The 23,886-nt window shown below is 50.6% G+C and overlaps 1 protein-coding gene across 1 annotated transcript in view; it reads right to left on the reverse strand.

The window, feature by feature from the left end:
* Positions 1-23,886, reverse strand: part of DRGX (dorsal root ganglia homeobox) — a 31,320-nt gene that overhangs the window by 975 nt on the left and 6,459 nt on the right. Inside the window, exons 5-6 of the mRNA XM_027098553.1 lie at positions 20,796-20,974; positions 20,599-20,711 (exon numbers count right to left, since the gene is read on the reverse strand). Coding sequence (XP_026954354.1) covers positions 20,599-20,711; positions 20,796-20,974 — 292 coding nt within the window. The remainder of the gene's footprint in view (positions 1-20,598; positions 20,712-20,795; positions 20,975-23,886) is intronic.

The following is a 23,886-nucleotide window of genomic DNA, read 5'->3' on the forward strand; positions in this document are numbered from 1 at the left end:
TCAAATGGCTACTAAGTTGTTGGGACATAAACACTCACTGAGTTACTTGGACCTAACCATTTAATGAACAGAACTGGTAGGTATTTTTTATGGCCCAGGAGAGTCACGAAACATTAACCTGAGGTTCAAGGGACCCTCAGGGCACTGTGAACTAAGGTTTGAGAAGCTCTGATGGCCTCAGTTTGGAAAGCACTCAGCACAGGTCCGATGTGTGAAATGGGACGTAGGAACAATTGCCTGGCCCCGAGCGTGCCGGCCAGCACTGCATAAACCACTCCAGGGACAGGGCCGGTGTTGAGGAGCCTCCCTTCTCACAGATCACCCTCAACGGTGCATTTATTCAATGACTGGCCCATGAACACCTGGCACTGGTCTCGACCCTAGTGACCACTCAGCAGGAATAAGGCAGCAAGATCCCCGGCCTCACAGAGCACGGCTCCGGTGGAGAGGCACACCACAGCCCAGGCATCCCTCATGCAAAGGCAGGAGGCAGTAAGTGCTATTTAAAACGGGAATGGAGTGTGATACTTGGTAGATACCTGAGTGCAACGTCAGAGAAACAGACACGTGAAGGCCCAGGAGAGAGCACGACAGTTGGGGAGGAGACCAGTGCAATGGCACCGAAGTGGGGAGAGCACGGCTCAGAGAGCAGCAGGGCATTCTGAGTGACCAAAGCCAGAGGCTACAGGGGAGGAGGACAGCGGATGAGTCGGGGGCCACCAGGGCCAGGCGGGACGCAGGGAGGGGAAGCCCCAGCGGGCTTGAGTAGAGAGTGTCTGGAGCTTCACTGCATCGGGGAGAGGAGGGGGAGGCTAGTGCAGTAATGCAGGCCCAGCTGATGGCGGCTTGGCCCAAGGTGACTAGAGGGGAGGTGATGAGAGGTGGCCAGATGCTGGGTTTATGCTCAAGGTTAGCACCTGTGCAAATTGTCCTTGGACTGCAGGTGGAGGCTGATGGAAAAGAAGGAATCACAGACGACACCTAGGTTTGGGCCTGAGCACCCGAATGAATGAATGAAGGTGCCATTTCCAAGATGGGGAAAAACAGAGAGAAAGGTGTGTGTGTGTGTGTGTGTGTGTGTGTGTGTGTGTGTGTGTGTGTGTGCGCGTGCGTGCGTGCATGTGTGTGCGTACGTGTGTGTGCGTGCGTGCGTGCGTGTGTGTGTGCACATGCATTCGTGTGTGTGTGTGTGCGTGTGTGTGTGTGTGAGGGGATATGGAGAGTCTGGCCGTGGAATCCTGAGGTCCTGATGGCTATCCAAGTTCTGAGGGGACAGGTGAGCAATGCTGACACCACCACAAGCGCAGGTGTGGTGGCCGGAGTCACAGACCTGCACCCAGATTGGGTGGGTGGACACGGCTGCTGACATGACATAATTTGAGAGACTTCCTGAGTCTCTGGACAGGTCAAACGGTGCCCCATGCACCACGTGTGATTCCTGCAGGAGACGAGCATCGCCACAGCCTCCGCCCCCAGCCGGCTCCGGAGCCCCATCCCACCAGGGCAGCAGGAGACGGTGCGCCGTGGCCCTGCCAAGGACAGTTAGTTGGGAGTCAGTGCCTGGCCCGGAGGCCTGAGACCTGGGAGGGGCCGGCAAAGCCAGCCCTCCAGGCTCCACCCACCCCTTGGCTCTTCTGAAAGTGCAGCACCAGCTTTGGAAGAAGCAGCATTGCAAATAGGGAGTATTTTGGGACCAAAATCCGTATTTGTTGAATGAATCCAAGTTCCTCCCTGTGACCTTCAAGCCCTTGAGTGCTGGGGCCCCCACCGCCCTCTCGTCCTCTTTCTCACGTGCCGCCCAGGCCTCCTTTCAGATGCTCAAACCACCGTCACAGCGAAGCCCTACACAGGAGCTGTACTCGCTAGAGCAAACACGTGTAGGTACCAGGCACCGCGCTTGTAAGCACACCATGACTTCACGCATCTCAGCTTTGGAACAATCCTAGGAAGTTGGCTCTGTGATTATCCCCTTTTGCAGATGAGGAGACTGAGGTTAAATAGTTAAGTGGCAGAGCCGGTCGTCACACCAGGCAGAGGGCCGACTCCTTAACCAGCGTGTCCCTCCATCTGGAAAGAGGACACATTCCTCCCCCTCCCTTGGGCCCTTGGCCGAGCTCTGCCTGGGAGTGAAGATACCCTCCCTCCGGCTTGGGGCTCCCTCTCTGCCTTTAGGGCTCCATTTGACCATCATGTCCTCAGGGGGCCCTTCGGGACCTCCTCATCCAGGGCAGGATCCCCCGTTACGCTCCGTCAGAGCTTCACCCTCACATCTTCAGGCACTGGCCACAGGCGGTAAGTGGATCCTCAATGGTTTGTGACTGCTTTCTTGTCTGCCTGCCCCTACAAACCCACAAGGGGGCAAGTATTTTTCTGCTTCATTCACTACTTTGTCCCCAATACCTAGCACAGTGCCTGGGACGGGCCTGGCCTATGGGAAACATCTGTGGCAGGAAGGAGGGAGGCAAGGGAGGGCCGCCCAGCCCCGGGGCTCACGTGTAGAATCAGCCTTCAGCTATGCCAGCAGCTGGATCGTTACCACCCTCCTTTCCCAGGGACAGCCTTCCCTGTGCCGGGGCCAGGCTCCTTTCTCTCTCGAAGCACATTTGGGCATCTTTCTCCTTTCCAAGCCTGCTCAGAGGCAAAAGGAAGCTCACCCTTACCAGCACCTAGTGTGGCCTCTCGTCACCATTCTGGCTGCCCTGAGGGGAGGGCATCACTCAGCCCCATGTTCCAGGTAAGGAAACGAGACTCCAGTAACTGCCCAAGTTCTCACAGCTCATGACAGAAGTGGGACCAGAACCTTCCGGTGGCCCTTCCCTTCTCCTCTAGTCTAATAGGAGGTTAATGTGCGGCCATAACTTCCTGCCTCAGTTTTGACGGAGGGGCCAGTACAACAGGCAGCAGATGGCAAGATGAGCGCGAGATGAATCACAAGTGCCCAGTTTACACAGGAAATCCCGAGAGCCCATTCCACATCCCACACCCCTGGCTGACTCTAGCCTGGTCACGTTTCCAGAGATATCAGGAAACAAACAAAAAGTTACATGGGGTCAAACCCTGTTATCCTGATGGTCCCACTTCTCCCAGTGGCTCAACCAGACAGCCGCACACTGACAGCAGTCTCAGCCCCTGGGTGGGCTCGGTCCTGGCTGGGAACAGTGCCTGTGCCCTGAGCCTGGGGGGCCATCCCGAGGGCGAGGACCCTCCCTTCAGGGGAGGCCTTCTTCCCCTCCAAGTCCTTCCCGAGGGGAGCTCATGTGGGAAGAGAACAGAGCACAGTGAACCCTCTCAGCGGTGGGAGCTTGACTGAGGCTACGGGCTTTGGGGGACCTGCAGGGGCCACAGTCTCCAGGCCCAGGCCTGAGCAGCTGACCCCAAGTCAGGTCAGCCCGAGAGGGGCACAGACTCAATGTGCATGTCTCGGGCTGGTTCTTGTCCCCAGCAAGGCCTTGCTCTGATGTAACATCAAAGAAGGAGTTAACTAGTCTGTGACTCAGTGATGAGCATGTCACCTGCAAGATGAAGAAGTGCCACTTGGACAAGACAGAGCCTCCTGGATCCACAGCTACACCTGCTAGGTCACACCTGCAGCAGGCAAGTCCCCGCAAAAGCCACCAATAACTAGCAATGTATTCCTGGCCCACAAAACCCAGATTCAGAGGTAAAGAAATAAGTTAACTCACAGAATGGAGGCTGCAGGAGGGAGAGAGTCTGTGTGGCTTGCCTAGTTCACCCCCTACACTAGACATGGGGAAACCAGGGACCAGATGAACCCAATGACTCTGGGACACCCTGGTTTAAAACTGTAAGGGCTATGCATACAGTGGAATATTATTTGGCCTTAAAAAGGAAGGAAATTATGACACAGGTTACAATGTGGATGAACCTCAAGGACATTATGCTAGGTGAACTAAGCCAGTCAGAAAAAGACAAATTCTGTATGATTCCATTTGTATGAGGTACCTAGAGTAATCAGATTCATAGAGACAGAAAGTAGAATGGTGGTTGCCAGAGGCTGAGGGTATGGGAGTGAAGAGTTAAGGTGTAATGGGCACACAGTTCAGTTTGGGAAGATGACAGAGCTCTGGAGGTGGATGGTGGTGATGGTTTATAATGTATAATATATATAATATCAAGCACATGTAAAATAATAGGGACATATTCAACACTTCTGAACTATACGCTTAGACATGGTTAAGACAGAAAATTTTATCATGTGTGTATTTCACCACAATTAAAACTAAAACAAAATAAAATAAAATAAATTCTTAAAAACAAAACTAAGAGCTAAAAGAGAGTTCAGGTCAAGGTCATCGGGAAAATGAGGACCGCTCAAGGCTGGAACTCCTTCTTGCCCCTCCAGTGGGTGAGGACCCCCAAAGTGCCTCAGGCCACCCACACACATTTGTGAGAGGCACCCTCAACCGATCTCACCCACCCCATCTCTGGCCGAGGAAGTATCACGCAATTTGTACACCTCCCTTGAGCCCTGCCTCTGTCTCATGACTGCACTATGCCCTTTGGGTGGGCATTTCTAAAGCACGGCAACAGACCGTGAGAGGTGCACCCAGGCCAACAAAAGTCTTTGGCATGAAGCCCCTCACAGACGTCAACCTCTTTCCTCATCAACACCCCAAGTCTGAACAACAGCTGAGTGTCCATCAAAGGGGGGCAATACTCATAGGTAGACTCAAAAACATCTGAACAGCTACCTGGAGGAATGCTGAAAAATGAGCCACTGGGAGTCGCCTCCTCTCCACACTGCCCTGCCCTCCCTGGATGAGAACATGGAAGACGTGCCGACCCAGACGGCAGATGCCGGCAAGACTAAGAGAGGCCATCTGGACAGCAGACAAGATCAAAGGCGAACAAGGAGACAAATCTCATTCGATGATATTTATCAGGGAAACATGTGAAGTCTGTGCTCTGCACCGAAGGATCCAACTGTCGAGAGGGGGATGTGTCTCTGCAGTAGAGCACGTGGTCCATATGACTTCACAGTAAGTTCACTGTGACGCCATATTGTGTGGGTTGCCGAGGCAGAAGCTGCAGGAAAAGGGAGGGGAAAGTCATGGTCAGACCGTCAGGCCAGAGGGAGGGAGTTGGGGGGAGGAGGGAAAAGTGAAAGAACCGGGGCCATTTAGGCACAGTGGATATGAGGTAACTGCCTCTCTCTGGGGGTGGGTTGAATAGAAGCAGTGGGTGGAGTGAGAGAAAGAAGGGTTTTCTTTTCTTTACCATCAGCGTGCTATGCATGTGTGGTGGGCTCTCTCTGGGAGGTGATGGGTTTCTGGTCATAATATCCTGAAGCTCCCTTGACAGGATGTTGTAGAAATCTTCATGCACAATATGGGCTATTGGACAAGTTTTTTAATCCCTTTCAACAAAAAAATGAGTGGTTTTAGAATGGGATGTGAATTACAAAGCTAAGTTTTCCTTCCAATTTTAACGTGTGTTCAGAATTTCAATTGATTTCGGTTGAACTTAAATTGTCCAACAAACAGCGTCTGCCTTAACCATTTTTAACACAGGAAAAAAAAGTGATTCCTACAAATAGGATCCTTTTAGACCTAACTCTTGATTTCTCCATGATTTCACAGTACCAACAGCAGTACAAGATTTCTCCATGTGCCTCTGCCTAAAAAACTTCATCAACCTGGAGCACTACTGAAAACCAGTAGTAGCAAAATAGGGACGCATCCTTTGCAATGTTCAGGGTAGCAGATGAACAGATAGTTACCGAGAAAAAAAACCAGACTCCAAAACGCATGCGCTTTTCCCATGAAAAGCAGTCTCAAAGCCCTCACCATGTGCTGAAAGACTCTTCCAAGTGCACTGCTAACATAAGTTGTTTGTCTTACAAGGCTGCTGCAAGCTTGAAAGCAAGCTTGAAAGGTAATAGCAGAAACATTAATGGGTAATATTGAGAAAAGAGACAAAAAATTATAAAACAGCCCCAAAAATTAACATGCACAGTAACCTGGGGCCATTTAGTACAAGGCAAGCAAAGTAGCACGTCTCAGGATGGCCAGAAGCCATCCGTCACCAGACAACAACAGGAACCATCACAAGAGATGACGTTTGAAAGGGCTTTGAAAACCGAACAAAGCTTGCGTCTATTAATGATGGGGCGACACAGAGTCGGCCGTGAGAGAGGCTCTGTCCTCCTCTTTATTATGTCAGGGTGGTGACAGACACTTTAGAAAATGTCTACCCCAAAACCAAGTCATAATTATCAAAATCCTATAAAACGAGAGTGGCGATAAGACATCTCTGGGGTCTGAAAGCCGGATACAGCCTGCTGAGGAGGAAGAAAGTGGACTTTGAAGTCTGGCTCCTGACTCCACCGTTAACTAGTCATGGGACCTCTTCTCACCAACGTTCCAAGCTCCAGCTTCCTCATCTGTAAGAGGAGGTAATACACCTACCTTAGGAGAAATTCTATAAAGGACCTAGCACTAAGTCCTGCAACAATTATTATTTCCATGACCCCATACAAAATAAAGGGCAAGAATAATTCACAATTCACAGCTTATTCAAGTTACGCATTCAATTCAGTGGCCGGCGAAGAACTCAGTTGCTCTGAGTGTCCCCGGGAGGACACGAAGAATGAACAGTGCCTCGAGATGCGTGACTGTGCTGTGAGCATCCTCCACCCTGCGTATCCCTACACTGTTTTCACAGCTGTGTGGGTTCATTGGCGAAGCCTTTTCCATGAGACCAAAAAGTAGAAAAATTTATTCTGCCAATAGAATCTTGAGGAGTAAGCCAAACAAACTTTAAAAGTCTCATCTTTTAATAACCAGATTTCCAGACTTGGGGCTCTAGTTTTCTTTTCTTTACTTTTCTTTTCTTTTTTTAATCTATCAAAAAGCTACAATCACCAATGGGCTAAAAATTAAATTAGCTACAAAGGAAGTCATCCCCATGTGGCACATAGCACCAAAAAACTATGAATAACCTGACCGCCCGATACGAGAGAGTTGATTGAATAAGTTATAATTGCCATGTTGAACGCACTGAAGCTATGACAAAATTATGTTGTAGGAGGATATTTGGTGCCATAAAAAATAATAATAATAAAATATTAGGTTTAAAAAGTAGGTTAAGAAACAGTAAGTCAAAATGATCCCATTTTGGTGTAGGTATGTATATTTATATATATACATATACACATATACACAATACATACATATATTTGCATAGTACATATGTATATATGCATACATGCAGCCATATACCATATCCATATGTGGTCACAAGTATGTATAATATACAATTTTATTTAGCAACAGAAAATATTTATAAATTTAAACTTTTTAATTAAAATTTAAAAATTCTAAATAAGTTCTAAACTAAATAATTTTTTTTCTTTTGGCTGTGTGGCTTGCAGGATCTTAGTTCCCCGACCAGGGATTGAACGCAGATCCCCGGCAGCGGAAGCACCGAGTCCTAACCACTGGACCGCCAGGGAATTCCCTAAAATACATACATTTATTAGCGATATATATTTATAAATGGGAAGAAAGCAAACGTACCAGTAGCAAATATTCATAGTGGTTGATTCTGGATGCTAAGATTACAAATGATTTTTATATTTTTCTTTGGGTTTTGCTGTACTTTCCACTTTTTCTAAACTGACCAAGTATTACTCTCACAATAAGAGTGTCTTTTTTGTGACTCATGATTTCCCTTCTCCTTTCATTCAAATGATGGGATAGACGCTCTCCTTTAGGGCAGAGTTCCACTGAGGTTTCTAAGGAATAAGAACCGTACCCTCAGCACCCGGCTGAGACTCCACGACTGCTAATGGCTTCAGTCTGCACTAGAGTAACTGACTGGCGAACATGGAGCTGAGGGCTGACCATGGAAGACCCACCAGGAACATCCTGTCTATCTCCCGTTCGGCCGGGATCGAAGTCAGTGATCCCTGGCATGGGACGCGACCAACCATCAGCCAGCAAAGCCCTTAAAAGGCCACAATTTCTTCCCTCTCACCCTACCATGCATGCCATCACCAAAGCCTGTACAAGAGCCTCCAAGCCCCCAAATGCAGCCTGAAAATTATGTTGTTTGAAGAACTTGCTACCTCTCGGACACTAAATTAAAACACACAGTTAGATTTCCATTAAGTTACAGCAAATTCTGCTGAATTGATCGAATCGGCCTACATTCCTATATGACATCATGCTTTAAAGGCTTGGCCTGAACATAAATACTTAATGTAATAAATACAGTCTGAAATAGTTGATCTCCTTGGCAGTTTAATTGATCTACTACAGAGACTGACAGGAAAAATTAAGTTAGTTCTGTCTCCTCTCTGCCGAAAGCACATTTTCACCATAGAAAGGCACATGAACGATAATTTTGGTTACAAGTAGAGCTCTCACACATCGATTTCTTGTCGAACGTTCAGGTTAAGGGTAAGGAGTATGGAGCAAGGAAATGAGTAAGTGGATTTATGAGACCTTTCACATAAATACTACAGTTCATTTCTTTTTTTTTTTGCTTTATAGCAAAGTAAATAAATGAATAAACATATGCTGTGATTCCTAACACCAGTTCCTTACAGTTTACAAGGAATATTTGGGTGGCAGTGTTAGTAGACGCCTACAGTATTTAGGCAGAGATTTTTAGATGCAGTGGCTAAGCGTGTTCACCAGTAATCAAATACACAACAGGGTCCAATTCACTCCTGGGTGACTACTACCACAGAACCCCCAAAGTGCTTTCTCCTGTACCTGTGTGACGGTTTTGATTGCCTCTTTACCATGAGTTGTGTTTATTTTTGTAGCCACCGCACCTCCCAAACTTGCAGGGTAAGGGCTTTCACCTATGTCACCCACACAGACCTGATTGCAGAGCTAATATTTCCAATGTGGGTACAAAGTAAGCACTTGAATGTTTGGGGGAGGGAGAAAAGGAGGGAGAGTCTATCTTTTCTGACTGAGGGGGCATATTTTAATTGCTCAAAGGTTGCCAACTCCCAGGTTCTAAGCTTCCTCAATACCCCATGGAAAGAAAAACTATGGTCATCACAGAGTTACCCAATCTGATTAATGCCAAAATCCCCAGGTTAATTTGGCAGGTTATGCTGGAGGAGTGGACTCGAAATCCCTCCCTGTCGTAATTCCACGTGTGCACGCACTGTCCCAACATCTGCTTATTCACTCAGCAAATGCTCCCTGACAGGAGTCAGCTCAGCCGACCGTCCCTCATGCTGTGACCCAGTCTCGGGGCCAGCGCCAATGTCCCATTTCTGCTTGGATACCTTTGAAGGGGCGAGCAAATGATGACAGCACCCAGATTCAAGGACCCTGGCACAGCCAGAGGAGCAGCAGGGACACGCGTTCTAGGTGATCCGATGCCAATGAGCGGCACCCTCCCTCCCGGCGGCTGCCAGAACCCTGGACGGGCAGCCTGCTTCCCCGCTGCCTCTGGGCACAAGCCAGGAGCCCTCTGCTCAGCTCCCTGCCCTCCAGGGCCCCATTGATTAGCAGGAAGGGCAAACCCATCAGCACCCATAGGAAATGGCTTCTGGAAAGTGAGTTGCAGTTTTTAAAGCCAGAGAATGATAGCAGGGGCCTGTAAAAGGAACGGAATCAATACAGGGTGTGGGGAGCTGGCAGGTGGGACACTTGGGTCCCTGGCTTGTCTTACCTCTGGCAGAGGCACTGTGTGACCTTGGGCAGTCCTAGCCCCTCTCTGAGCCTCAGTTTCCCCCACTGTATCCTGGAGAAGTGGTGGTAACATACACATCAAGGAGATTCCTTACAAATGTTCAGTGCTGGGGTTCTCCACCCCTGCCTTCCTGACATCGGCTAGGCACCAAGAGGCTAGGGCTGACCAGACCACCTCCCCCATGAGGACAGACCATGTCCTGGCCCTCAGGTGCCCTGTTCCCCAAACACCTGCACCTTCAGAAATAAGCCAGGAGCCCCTGCAAGGCTGTGCTGCTTTCCTGAAGCTGCACACACCGCGGACCTCAGGCTGAGAGCCTCTCCCATTGAGGAGTGAACGCCTGCAGGAAGCAGGATCCTCTGCCCCAGAAATCCAAGCCCAGACCCTAATCAGATCCCAGGTGATCTCTTGGCCTCATCCTCATAACCCTAACAACAATCACCAGCGCCTACCGGGCACTTGGATGTGCCAGGCACAGATACACACGCTACAGACCGCAGGCAATATTGGGTATGGCCATGACGACCCTCATTTTACAGATGAGGAGACTGGGGTCTCCCCTAAGTTGGCCTTATAAAGGGAAGGAGGCAGTGAAGGGCCATGGCTGGTCTGACTCCAGAGCCTGGGCTCATCTTGAGGCCACACCATCCTCTCCAAGGACCATGGCTCCATCCAACCTCACACTTTGTCCCTTCCTCAAACAGCCAGCCTCAGTGCCTTTGCTCATGCTCTTCTGTCAGATGCCTGGAGTGCCCACACCCACTGGTCAGCTCCTACAGCTCCTTCAAGCCCAACTCAAGCATTTCCTCTGGAAAACCTTCCTCATTCCTACAGAGAAAGAGTTCCTCCCTCCTCTGGGCTTCCCCCACACCTTGCATGCCCTTGTTGGCCTCTATGAGGGCACGTTACAGTGTCACAAGTGTCTCTCTCTCCAAGCCCACGCCCAGTCTTGAGCCCCTTCGGGTAGGGTTGTATCTAATTCATCAAAGGATGCTCAGCCCCCCATTCAGAGGCTGACAAAGTAGGGTGCTCAGTGGGTACTGAATGAAGAACGGAAGCCTCCAGCAGTTTCTGGGGCCCAGCAAGTGGTCCGCAGTACAGGGCCAAGGCCAGTAGACTGGGGTCTCCTAAGTGAGGCGGGTCTCCCAGGGCCAGAACAGCACGACTTGCTTTCCTTCTTTCCCCAAACATCACTACCTTTTACTCGGCACCAGACCAGACCCTGTGTAAGGGGCAGAGGTAAGTGGCTTGGAAAGATCTAGAGGTGAGTCAGATAAGGCCAGTGCCCTTAAAGCGCTTAGAGTCAGGATTGGGAAGTTGGGTGGGTTCAAAAATAAACATCCCAACTCATGTCATGAGGCCAGAGTATCCTCAATACCTATAGAGTCAGTCTCTACAGAGGGCCTTCAATGAACCACCCTCCCAGTATTCACACCGGTGCACGGTTCCCTCCACCTAAGTCTGGGCCGGCTCTGTGAGCAGCTTTAATCAATAGAATACAGCAGAAGTGACACTGTGCCTGTTCTAAGTGTAAGTCTTAACAAGACCTGGCATCTTCTGCTTTTACATTCTCAGGATCCAACCTCCATCCAACTGCCACCATGGGGAGAGAGAGAGGAAGAGAGAGAGTGCTTCCAGCCTCCCAGCATCCCTGCCAAGGCACCAGGCACAGAAGTGATGCCGTCTTGTATGTATCAGCCCCAGCTGCCATCTGACTGCAACCTCATGAGACGCCCCAGGCAAAAGCAGCAGCAGAACTGCCCGGCTGAGCCCAGCCAGTCCTTGGAATCGGGAGAGATAATAAAACAGCTGGGCAGTTCTGCTGCTGCTTTTATTATACTAAGTTGGGGGGTAAAGTAAAACAATACTGAAGCCTGGAATGGAGATTATAAGAAAGAGAAAATGATGAGCCAATTTCTTCATGATCATAGATGAAAATACCCTAAACAAAATGGCAGCCAATCCAGCTATATATAGAAAGGATAACATGTCACATCTAATTTGGGTTTATTCCAGGGATGCCCAGTTGGTTTAACATTAAACAATCAATCAGTGTAATTTACTGCATTAATATATTGAGAAAGAAAAATCATGTGATTGTCTCAACAGCAGCAGAAAAAGTATTCGATGAAATTCAACATCCACTTATATTCATGATTTTTTAAAATAATAATTAAAATACAACTCTCAGAAAACTAGGGCAAGAGAAAAATATCTTCACTTGATAAAGGGTATCTTAAAAATAAAAAGGCAGACAGCAAACACGATTGTGAAACTGTGAGAGCTTCCCCCTGAGATCAAGAATAGGGCATAAGCCCAGGGTCAGTCACAAAGACCAGATATTGTAGGATTCCATTCAATGAGATATCCACAATGGCAATAGCAGAATGTCCACAATCTATAGAGACAGAAATATTAGTGGTAACCTGGGGCAGGGAGGGTTGGGGGAAATGGGGACTGACTGCTAATAGGTCTGGGGTGATGAAAATTTTCTAAGGTCAATTGTAGTGATGGTTTCCCAACTCTTGACTATACTAAAAATCACTGAGTTGTACATTTTAATGGATGAATGGTATGGTATGTGAATTGTATCTCAATAAATCTGTTATTTAAAAAAAAAAAACAAGGCAAGGATGCCTATTATCACCACTTCTATTCAATACTGTACTAGAGGTTATGGCCAGACAAAAGCGAGCACAGCCAGACCAAAAAAAAAAGAGAAATAGGGCTTCCCTGGTGGCGCAGTGGTTGAGAGTCCGCCTGCCAATGCAGGGGACACGGGTTCATGCCCCTGTCCGGGAAGATCCCACGTGCCGCGGAGCGACTGGGCCCGTGCGTGGGCCATGGCCGCTGAGCCTGCGCGTCCGGAGCCTGTGCTCGGCAGCGGGAGAGGCCGCGGCAGTGAGAGGCCCATGTACCGCCAAAAAAAAAAAAAAAAAAGAGAGAGAAATAAAAACTATAGTCTGCCCTTCTGTATCCACAGGTTTCGCATCCCCAGATTCAACCAACCAATTGAAATCGATCCGCCAGTTGCTTGAATCCAGGGATATGAAACCCACGGATATGAAGGGCCAACTGCATTCATTATACTACCACATGTTATATAAGGGACTCAGGATGGGTGGGTTTTGGTATGGGGGGTCGCAGAGGTCGTCCTGAAACCAATCCCCCACGGGTACCCAGGGATGACTGTATAAGGATTGGGAAGGGAGAGGCAAACCGTCTTTATCGGCAGATGATCTGAGCATGTACACAGAATATCGTTAAGAATTGACAGCTAAACCTAATTACCTGGATAAATCTCCCAAACATAATGCCGAGTTAAAGTAGCCAGGCACGAAAATACAACCTGTATGATTCCATTTATATGCGTACACATGTACGGTTCAAAAAAGTTCAGACCAGACAGTAGCGTTTCTGAATGCCTACGCAGCAAAGCTGCATTACCATAAAAGTCAGCACAGTGGTTTCCTTTAGGGGGAAGAAAAGTGACATTAGTAGAAAGGGGCACAGGGATTCGGGGGCTTCTGGGGTGCAGGCATAGTTCCAAAGGAAGGGTAGCACATGGGTGCTTAAAATCATTCATTAAGTTCTAGATGCATGTTTTCTGAGTTTTTGATTAACATACTTCATAATAAAACAATTTTAATTGTTTATTTAGATTGTGATTTTTTTTCTTTAATCACAGCACAGGAAAAAGTGATTAAGAGAATTAGGGGGAAAATGTTTTCAGGGGACTTGAAGGAGGAAGAGGCTGCCTCCGGCTCTGAGTTTAGCCCTGGTGGGCAAATTTTCATTGGCCAATAAAGCCCTTCCAGTCTCAGACTCTGGACACTTTACCCTGTCCTGGAAGCCCAAGGGCCAACGCCAACGTGAAGCAGGGAGGGCACATTCTTGGGTAACTAAGGGGCCCTGCTCTCAAGAAGGACATGACCAGACCCTTTCCCAGCACTGGACACCCTGCCCCTCGCCTGCCTCCTCGTCCTCACACACATGATGCAGGCCCAGGACTGCTACTCTGATCGCTAGCACTGACTGAGCACCCACTGCGTGCCAGGACGTCTCCGTCAGTCCTCACGGCTTCCGAGGCCTGCATGGATGGAGCTCAGCTACGGAGGTGGGACCAGGTGTGTGTGCCTCCAGACTCCTCCCTGCCTGGGCCTCATGTGGGACCACAGGAGCCATCTGGCCTCACCAGGAGCCGATGGAAGGTCAGCTGTGATGCCCCGCCCACCTGGGGAGAGTGGCTGTGACTCCCGGGCATGAGCACGGACTGAGTTATGAAAGCTCTCCCCTGGCAGCCGTAATGAATTTCCACCTCACACCCAGCTCTCCGAATCACAGGTTAGAGGCAGCTGGGCCAAGTGCACCAGGGAGAAGGCCTCCGCTGACTGTGGCCCGTTCTGTGGCCAGCACTTCCCCGGAACAAACCCAAGCGCTTCCCTCGGCCATTAATAACTTCCTCTGCATTAATGAATTGTGAACAGGAGGCTGGCCATTAAGACAGTGCAGGAAAGCTCTTTGTGTTGCAAAGGCTTTTTCTCTGGACACCCATTATTGTTATGCAAACCCTGACTTCATGGGGTAGGGTCCCGCTGCCTTTTTATTTTTAAGTTTCTGTGGGACACTCAATCAGGAAACACTGACTGCATGCCTGGCCAGGATGCGCCCTCTCTGACCACCCCAGAGTACAAAGCACATCACTGGCTGTGTGAAGCCCCAGGGAGGGAATGGATGCCCTGACCAGCAAATCCTACCAGGGACGGGAAGGAGCTCCCATCACAGCCAGAAATCAGAACAATGAGGGGTTACGAGGAAAAGGTGAATGTCAGCAGCGACACAGTTCAGAAAAATGGGAGAAGTTTGGGAGGAAAGACATTTCAGTTGGTCTTTTAAAGATGAGTGGGACCCAGTGACTTGAAAATGAGAATGGAGGAATCTGATTAATAATAACGGTGTTGACGCACACCTCCCACTGGTCCGACGCACACCTCCCACTGATCCAACTCACACTCTCCCCATTTGGTCCTATAAATCCAGTCCTGTGATGGTCAAATCCCCAATTTACAGATGGAGAAGCAGAGGTAGAGATTCCCAGTACTTAACTCAAGACTTACATGGCCAGAGAATGGAAGAATGAGGATTCACACCAGGCAGGACGTCCAGAGCCCTTGCTCAACGCTGCTGCGCTAGTTCACTGCTTGATAATTAAAGGAGGAAATTTCCACAAGTGCCTGGTTTTCAGTTACCTGGCTCTGTCGCTGGTGGGCAGTTTTCTGGCCCCCTCTGATGGGCACAGCCCAATGCCCATCCACATCTCCCTGCCCAGCAGAGCGTGGAGGCAAGTCTGCCACACCTCTGCATATAGACACTCTGCTCACCCAGCCACCCCAAAGGGGTCATAACCTCCTGTCCTTCAAGGGCGCCGGCCCCACCTCCCACCCTTCCCAGGCTCCAGATTGCTTGGGCAGCCTTGCTGACCTAGCCAGACCCATCCCTCTGTGAACACCCCCATCCACACGCCCCAACACTGAACCTGCTGAATAGGTGTCCCCAGGGCTCCAGCCCCAGAGCTGCACCTCAGCCACCTGCCCAAGCCTGGGGACCTGGCAGCGGAGCACAGTCCCCCAGCACAGGATGTGGCGGAAGGCGAAGCTCCGGAAGGTCTCTGCCCTCACCCCTTGGCCTGAGGCAGAACTGCCGAGCTAGCTCAGTGTGCGCTGTGGCAGTTCTGAGCTGTGCAGATTTTCCAAAGCCAGGGGTCGTTTCCAGCCTCATCTTGGTTTCCCTAGCTCTCGAGCTGCTTCCGAATCCCTGGCCCCTGCCTTCAACAGGTGTCTCCAGGGAATGAAAATTAGGGCCTCTAATTTCCTAAGAAAACCATGATCTGCTACTGACTTCTCAGTCTGGGTGCTAAAGCTCAGCAAAGCGGCTGAGCGACCTGTTCCTCTTCACCTTTTCTGGGCCACTTCCCCCACAATATAAAAATAAAAAAGCAGAGTCTAGATCCACCAGCATGTTCTGGGCCACAGTCATGGAGCTGCCAGGGCCCAGCCCACCCGGCCGTTCACACTGGAGGCAGGGCTTGGTGACACCCCACAGCTCTGTGCTCTTGGACATCCCCCACCCCAGCACATTCCCTCTATATCCAGCACCCAGATCTGCCCCTGCTTGCCCTTTTCCTCCCCCCAGTGCCACCTGCTCCAGGAGCTGACAGACAATATTCCAAGAATGCCCTTGTTTTCAGAGCACATTCAAAGCCAAAATGTTTCCAGGGAAGTGAATTCAACAACTACTTAGAGGACCTAAGGAGTTCAAGGACCGGTACTCAAAGGAATTCAGCAAACCGTACCTCAACAACCCCCAGGCTCCCCTACAAACACACTTGGAGGCTCTCTCAATGTTTCCCTGGAAGAGACTTCACATCTGTCACAACAACACCTAGAACCGAAAGACCAGGACCCCCAACTCAGAGTCCTTCGACTTGTAGCTCTATAGAATGCTCTGCAGGCAGTTAGCTCTGGGACCACTCGCTGGGAGGCTCCATGTGCCCCCAGGGAGAACCGATCCTGCCTGGGCACTGGGAGCCCGGATTCCCCTCACACCCAGGCCGGGTGCTGGCGTAGCACAGCTCAGCCTTGGCTTGGGTCCTCAAGCCCTGGTCCGGAGTCTCAGGGCTGGAGTCTCGGGATCGACACCGAGAGTGCTGTCTGGGGCAGGGCCAGAATAGTGGTGGCCTCTCCAGGACACCTGCTGTCTTTAGTCCAGGACCATAGGACCCCACTAGGACCACAAAGCCTGGGGAAGGAAACCTGAACACTGGTTTGAGTCCAGAAGCTGAAATTCACTTTGATTCTTTCTTGATGATTTGCAAGTTGCCTCAGGCCCGGAGAAGTGGGCTGGGATCTCTGGGCTGGAAGGGGCTGCGGAGCTCAGCTCACAATGGTTCTGGGCTCTGGGTGAGTCCAGATTCTTCCCCCAGGGCTCATGCCCAGTGGACCGCCAGCTGTCCTCACTTGCCAGGCAGAAGCAGGGTGGGGGTCAAAAGCCCCTACCAACAGGTGCCCACCCAGAGGAATGAATGAATAAATCATGGCCGGAGGAAAGAGCACACCAGGATCCTGTGGAGATCAGCCTAGATCTCAAAGGGGAGATCTCGCCGATATGAGTGACCTGTGAGCAAGTGGCTTTCCCTCCGGGAACCTCAGCTTCTCGTTTGTAAAAAGACGGATGGGTATGGAAGCCCAGGTGTGTGCCTTCCAGCACACACGTGCGTGAAGCTCCTCACAGCTTGCTGAGGGGGCCCCCTGGTTGGCCAGAGGCCCCTGGAAGCAGAGCTCAGGCCACCAGCTCTGCCAGCACCTGGTCACCCAGCCACCTCTGGGGGTGAACTCAGGAAAGGGAGGCCAGGTCACAGCCCAGAGGTCCGGGCACTGATCCAGGCCTAGAAAATTGGGATTGCTCCTCTCTTGGGCCTAAACTGGGCCATGCACTTAACTTCTGTAGCTGGGGAACCCTCGGAGAAGAAGACGTAGGCTGCAAGAGTCTGCAAGATGTAGGCCTCAAACCACTTAACAAATGTTCCGGAAAACAATCGAGAGTTGACTCCCGGGGCACCCAGAACCTGACTTGCAGGTACACGCTTGTTACCCCAGGTTCTGAGGCAGAGGCAGGTCCCCCAAGCGCATCTCCAAGGACGGCCGAGCCCACCTGGACTGGAGCGAGGCTGTGCTGCCACCTCACAGGGTCAGGAGCTCTTAGAATGCAAAGATACCCCAACCAACGCCAGCTGTTATCGCAGAGCCATCCCAGCTCCACTGACCTGCTGTGCAGCTCTGGAGCCTCCCTGATACATCGTTTACTACTCTCCTCTACCGTGAGAAATAAACGGGACCACACGTGAGACCACCGGACAGAGGACAGAAAAGGTTTTCAATAATCACTCATTTCCCTCCTTTTCCAACACCACTTAGCTTGCCAGAGACTAAAAAGCCAGCTGCTCAGACAGGCCAGATAGCAAGGGCCTTGGTGGGTAAAGGGGTCAGGATGAGCTACAGGAGGGGAACTTTGCCGGGGGAGGCCTGAAGAGGAGCTATGAATGCAGCGAGAAGAACACAGAAAGCAGAGATGGGAGGGGTGGAGGAGAAGCACCCCCCACAGAAAGGCAGTCCGCAGGCTGGTCTGACCAATGATGCGCTCATTTGGCCCAAAGACTTGGAGGTCGCATTTAAAAGATGGGACTATTTTGGGCTTCCCTGGTGACGCAGTGGTTGAGAGTCCGCCTGCCGATGCCGGGGACGCAGGTTCGTGCCCCGGTCCGGGAAGATCCCACATGCCGCGGAGTGGCTGGGCCCGTGAGCCATGGCCGCTGAGCCTGCGCGTCAAAAGAGCCAAAAGATGGGACTATTTCAAATAAAAATCCAGATTTCCAGCTTCTCCTGAAATTTCAATAGTTCTGGCAATGTGGGGTCCACAGACCCACTTGGCCACCATCGGCTGACGTGAGCAGTAGTTGACCCTGGAGGGGGCAAATGCTCCCCAGCCCGCCTCTGCCGAATCTCAGGGAGCCCCTTAGCGTGCTCCTCGCATAACTGCTTCTGACGTAGAGAAACGTGCCTTTTCCCCACCCCTTTCTCACAAGTGGGAGAATGACGTATAGACCAAGATGGCTGCGTATCTGGGGGAGCAAAGACAAAGCCCACACACACTCGCTTCGCTCATCGCCTGCCCGGCTCTGGAGCTATCCGAGCGTGTCACCTGCCCCAGCACACCTCGTGTCCCTGATCGTAGCCAGGAAGACCTTCCAGTGGGGATGTGCAAGCTGTGCCCTGGCTTGGTGAGCACACTGTGATTTCCAGCACTTCTGCCGGATCCTGACACCCCAACGCCCCATCCCTCCATCAGAGGAAAGTCTGTTTCCAGTGAAGCAGGCACAGGTCAGGCCCCAAGGGAAGCGCTGGGGTTGGGGGAGTACATACGAGTAAAGGAAGAAGAGGAGAATGACAGATTTACCTGCCCCTCCCACCAGCCCTGCTTCCTTCTGCTCTGTCCTCTGTCTCCCTCTTATCAGTGCCTTCAGCCTCGCAGTGGCAGGCAGGCACTCCCACCCTCCCTGCCAGCAGCCTGGCCCTCTCTCCACTCGTTCAGACACCTCAGGCCTCCACCAGGGCCTGGGCTTGGCCCCAGACCCCTCCCAACTGCCCCAGCGAAGAGACGTGGGATTCACCTTCAACTCGTGAGGCTGGAGTGGGGCAAGCAGAGAACATTGATAAAAGAGACGGTTACTCTCAGGAACTGAGCTGGGCCTCACCAAAGCAGAGAGGATTTCATAGATGGACACAGGATTGCTCTTCTGCCCAGAGCAGCTCCTTGAATGATACCCAAGTCCCAGTGGTAATCTCCTTCTGGAAGCCCCTTCCAATTGGGACCCCATCTTCACAGTGCCCCCTCAGCCTATTGTGTCTGTGAATGCGTCCCAAGGCCACTCTGTGGCAGGGGGCTCTGCTTGGCCCCTGGAGCACACAGACCCTGGAGCTGAAGGGAGCACTATCAGGGCACGGGGTGCAGAGCTGGATGGAGCTGAACCCCATCGACCCATGCCGGCCATCTGAGCACGGCGACTTGCCCAGCTGCCTGGACCACTCAGAAGTGGCTCCAGGCCTCAGGGTCCCTCCTCCTACAGTGGAAACTCCAAATGCAGGAGTGTGGCATCTAAGGCCTGCAAGCTCTGGCCCCTCCACCTGACCTCTGGGCACTCTCCTGTGGGCACCCAACATACCAGCCATTCCCCAGACAAGCCTGGTTCTTCTCCCTGCGCCTGGCACTCTGCACGTGTTGTTCCCTGTGCGTAGAACACCCTTCTCTCCCTTCGGAGATTCCCTAGAGAGGCTCCATCATGTCCTTATTCAGGCTCCAGAAACTACATTTGCAATGCAGATTGCCAGTGTGCGTGTGCGTGTGCGTGTGCGTGTGCACGCACGCCCGTGTGCAGACGCACGTGCGAGACCAACCTGCAGGAGGGGGAACCTCTCGAGGGCAGGAGACCCCAGACCTGAAAACAGAGCACACAGGAAACATCCTAGGGGGGCCTCTCCCACTGCCTATTATGGGGAAAAAGCCTACAGCCCGCACCTGCACTCCCATGTCCCAGACCCGCTGTGACGGACAAGCCCCAACACTAACACTCACTGTCCCAGATGAACTCTGGGGCCCAGCCCTGCTCCCGGCCAGCACAGCTGCTTGGTCTCCTCACGGGAAGAGTGAGTTTGGGGCCAAGAATTGAGAGACACTGGAGGGACCCATTCATCCAGTAGGGTTGACCCAGAAACCCCCAAAGGACAGCCCCACCAGAGTCCTTCTCTCTGGGCCTGACAAAAATGCCCCAAATGGTTTCCATCCTTCAGACAACCACAGCCTTTGAGAAGACAGCAAATCTTAGAAAACCACAAATCCTAACCCCTGACATCAGGAGGCCCCAGGGAAGGTAGGTGGGGAGGCTGCACGGATGGGGAGGGTCCTCACGAGCTGGAACAACGGTCCATCGCAGGCCTCACCCACGAGCTGCAAGCTAGCACCTAAAACTGGTACCGACAGGAGGCAGCAGTCAGTGAACATGCAATGGCCCTTCTGAAACAGCCCTCTCTCAACCAATTCCACAGCTGGTGCGGTGAGATGACATTCACCCTCATTCTCAGGCCATGTAGAAAGCAAACAAGATAGCATGTGTGGAAACAGATGCCGTTCGTGACCCTGGCTGTGATAGACAGAAGGAGAGAAGGAGCTACACCAGCCCCAGGTGCAAGGATGGGCCCGCCCAAGCAAACAGAAGAGGCAAACCATCTCCATGATCCCCCTGGAGGCGCTGCAGGCAGGCAGAGCCCCCGCCCCGCACCAGCAGGCAGCAGAGCCCAAACTCACCTTTCAGGGAAGCAACGTGTGACAGGGCCTGGGCATACGTGGCCGTATTCAGGAGGGTCCCCGGCAAGCAAGAGGGGAAGAAAGGCCCTGTGGGACCGACAGTTCGCCCCAGGCTGGCAGTGAAGGAAAATGACACACTGAGTTCCCAATCCCGGGTGCCCGCCAGCCCTCCAGGCCCTGGGTTCAGCCAGCCTCACCTCTGCTGGGCCTCCAGGACCTCCTTCTTGCTCCGGGCCTGGTCCCCAGGGGGCGGGGAGTTGATATTCCTCACAGGCGGTGGCGTCACCTCTGCCATGGGCTCCTTGGCTCCTGGCTCCTGGTCCGAGGCCCCTCTCTCCGTTTTCCTCCATTTGGCTCTTCGGTTCTGGAACCAAACCTGAGTCCCCGAAGGAAGCACACACCCAACAGAGGCAGAAAATCAGACAGAAGGAGGCAACCAGAACCTAAACCCAGGTGCCTGGTACCCGTGCCCCCGGCTCCCCTGCAGTAGGCGTGCGGGAGCACAGCCTCCTCTCTCTAAAGATCTAGCAATGCAGTGCCCTCCGAATTGCAGCTTCAGACTCATGGGTGGGTCAGAAAACCAGAGCGGAAGGTGTGACAGGCATTTTTTAATGAGTGTGAAATCATAGAAAGTATCCGAATGCACTGCCCACAGCAAGGGTCAAAGTACTATCTTGTGGAAATACTCAGGGTATGCAAGTACACTTATTTGATGTGAAATGTGTTTCCTATGGGGAGAGGGGGGATTCGTCATCAAAGCAGTCTGTAAAACACTGCCCTGGGGTTTCCTTATCAAAAAATACTCATTCTCTCATCCAGCAGGTTTGGCCGGAGTGTGTCTGGCCTCATACATGTGATTTAACGCTGACGCATCACGGCAAGTTCATGACCATCAGCCCAGTGCATCCACTAGAAACACTGACTCTGGAGTCAGTCCTGGTTGAGAATTCTGGACCCCGGTGAATCTGGTTTAGAATCCACTGCAATCCTTTAAGGCAGGTAGTTCTACCAACCCCACTTTACAGATGAGAAAACTAAGCACAGACAGTTTAATTAACTTGCCTGAGGTCATCCAAGTGCTAAGTGGCAGATCTACAATTTGAAGCCCAGTGGCTTGGCTGGGTACCATAATCCAAATTGTCTGAGAGTAATAATAACAGCCACCCCCAAGCATCGTTAGGAAATTTAATGGAGATGCACGCAAAATACTAAGCACAGTGCGTGGCACACAGCAATCCATCACTCGGTGAACATTAGCTAGTGTCTCCACCATCCTCAGGTTGGGAGGCAGCTTGTGATTCACCTGCTCTGAGTGCCTTCTTAGAGGCGGGTGTGGAATTCTTTAAGCCTTAGAGACCAAGATCGCATTTGCAGGACAGCCTCAGGGCAGTCAGGTAGCCTGGGCCCAAGGTGCTCCCAGAGGTCAGTGAAATCCTGCTGCTCTTTACTCAGTGCAGCTAAACCTCTTCCCCCTCTCTCCTGGAAGATAATTCCTGGCTTTAAAAAAAAAGGGCTTGTCTAGACCTCCCTCCTATTCCCCTGGGCATCCTCTCCTCCTTGCCTGTCAGCAGACTGGCCCAGGAGAGAGCTTCGGTCTCCAGGCTCACCCCACCTCCGAATTTTCATTCTCCTTTAACTGGGTTTCTTTCTTTCTTTTTAATCTAGTTGGTTTTTTAATTGCACATATCAGCAACCACTGAATAATGATTTTATCTATATTCTAAATTTAGGGCAGTTAAATGCAAAGCAAAATGCAGACACTTTCTGGCATCTTAATTGAATGAAGGTCACAGCTATAACAACATTTAATTGAGCTATTTTTCATTATCATATTTTAATGACTTTGCACTGACAGTTCGCCTGCTTCTGAGGCAAGAGCATGATGGAGTCGTTTATTTCCCTATTTAGTTATTGTTTGACAACATCAGCTTCGATTAAGACCCCGCTTTATAGAACATTAATCATATTTGAATGAGCAAGGGGTATAAATGTAAACACATCTCCCTTCCCGCCACCAAAGCCGTGTCCCCACATGGAGTCTCACTAAACAAATGTTTCACAGCCATTGTCTGTTTGCATAATAGCCAACAATAGCCCGAACAACAAGTCCCAGTTTTAATTGTCACCACCCCTATCTCACCCTTGCACCTTTCAGGGAGAAGTTATGATCTTCCACTTCTGAATGCTCAGTAATTGTGCCATTTATCTCAATTTGCAGTTCAGTCTTTACGCAGCTATTGGCAAGCTGGCATTAAAAAAAGAAAGGATGAACGGCGTCCTGGCCAAAGGAGATTTTCATTTCCAAATAATAATCAGTTTAATTTGCCCGCATATGACCAATGATTCATGTTCAGATTTAATAATCAGGATCACATAATCTGATTATAGGGGAAATAATTTGTTTACAACCCCCAATTTACTGTTCAGAATTCCATTATCTCTCTTCAGCCATAGGTTTTTAAGAGATACTAACATGACCCAGGGGAACCGAAAGCAAACTATTATATTTCCTACAATTAGATCTTTGCATAGTCTTAACCCCAAGCCCCTACATAAAAAAGAACAGAAACAGCATGGAGGAAACCCCATAAATAAAATGAATATATAATTGTGCTCAAAGAATAGCTCGCCCGGAGAGGCGCTGCTGCGAATCTGTTCCTCCTGCGTTAGGGCACATCTGCTGGGCTCGACGGGTTTGTGCACTTAAACGTAATCACCGTGTAGCTTCTAAAAAGAAATCCTGCCTAGAGACAGTCACCACGGGCCACGCTCGGCTCTGAGGCAGCCCTTTTGCTGCTGCCGTTTAAAGATTTTTAAATTGCCCGTGTTCTTCGGACCACTTCGCTGAAAGGGTCCGCGTGCTGGGGAAAAGTTGGACATGATGCAATTTCTGGAAAGCAGATCTTACTCTGTTCCCATACGAAAACACAATTCTCTGCCATTGACCGGCCTTACCCCAGAGTGGTCAGAGCTGCTTTGAGAATAGCATCTCAGCTCTTTTTTTTTTTTTTTTTTTCCAAAGCAAGGAAATGGATGTGCATTGATGTAATTTAGTACCTTAGAGACGCGGACAAATTAGTGTAGAACATTATCACTAGTTAATTATGAATGACCGATTAATCAACCTAATCTAATATTCCACATTATGTTGATGTTATTAAAGTGCATCATGAAAATGACAGATAGTCTTCATTTGCTTTCTTTGGCCAAATGTGCACTCTGCAGTCATGATGTCAAAAAAAAAAAAAAAGTTTGCCAGTTTTAATATTAGAGAGTTAAATAATTAAA

This window comes from Aethalodelphis obliquidens, unplaced genomic scaffold (assembly GCF_003676395.1).
Source record: "Aethalodelphis obliquidens isolate GAN/ISIS:26980383/991018 unplaced genomic scaffold, ASM367639v1 scaffold124, whole genome shotgun sequence".
Lineage (NCBI taxonomy): Eukaryota > Metazoa > Chordata > Mammalia > Artiodactyla > Delphinidae > Aethalodelphis > Aethalodelphis obliquidens.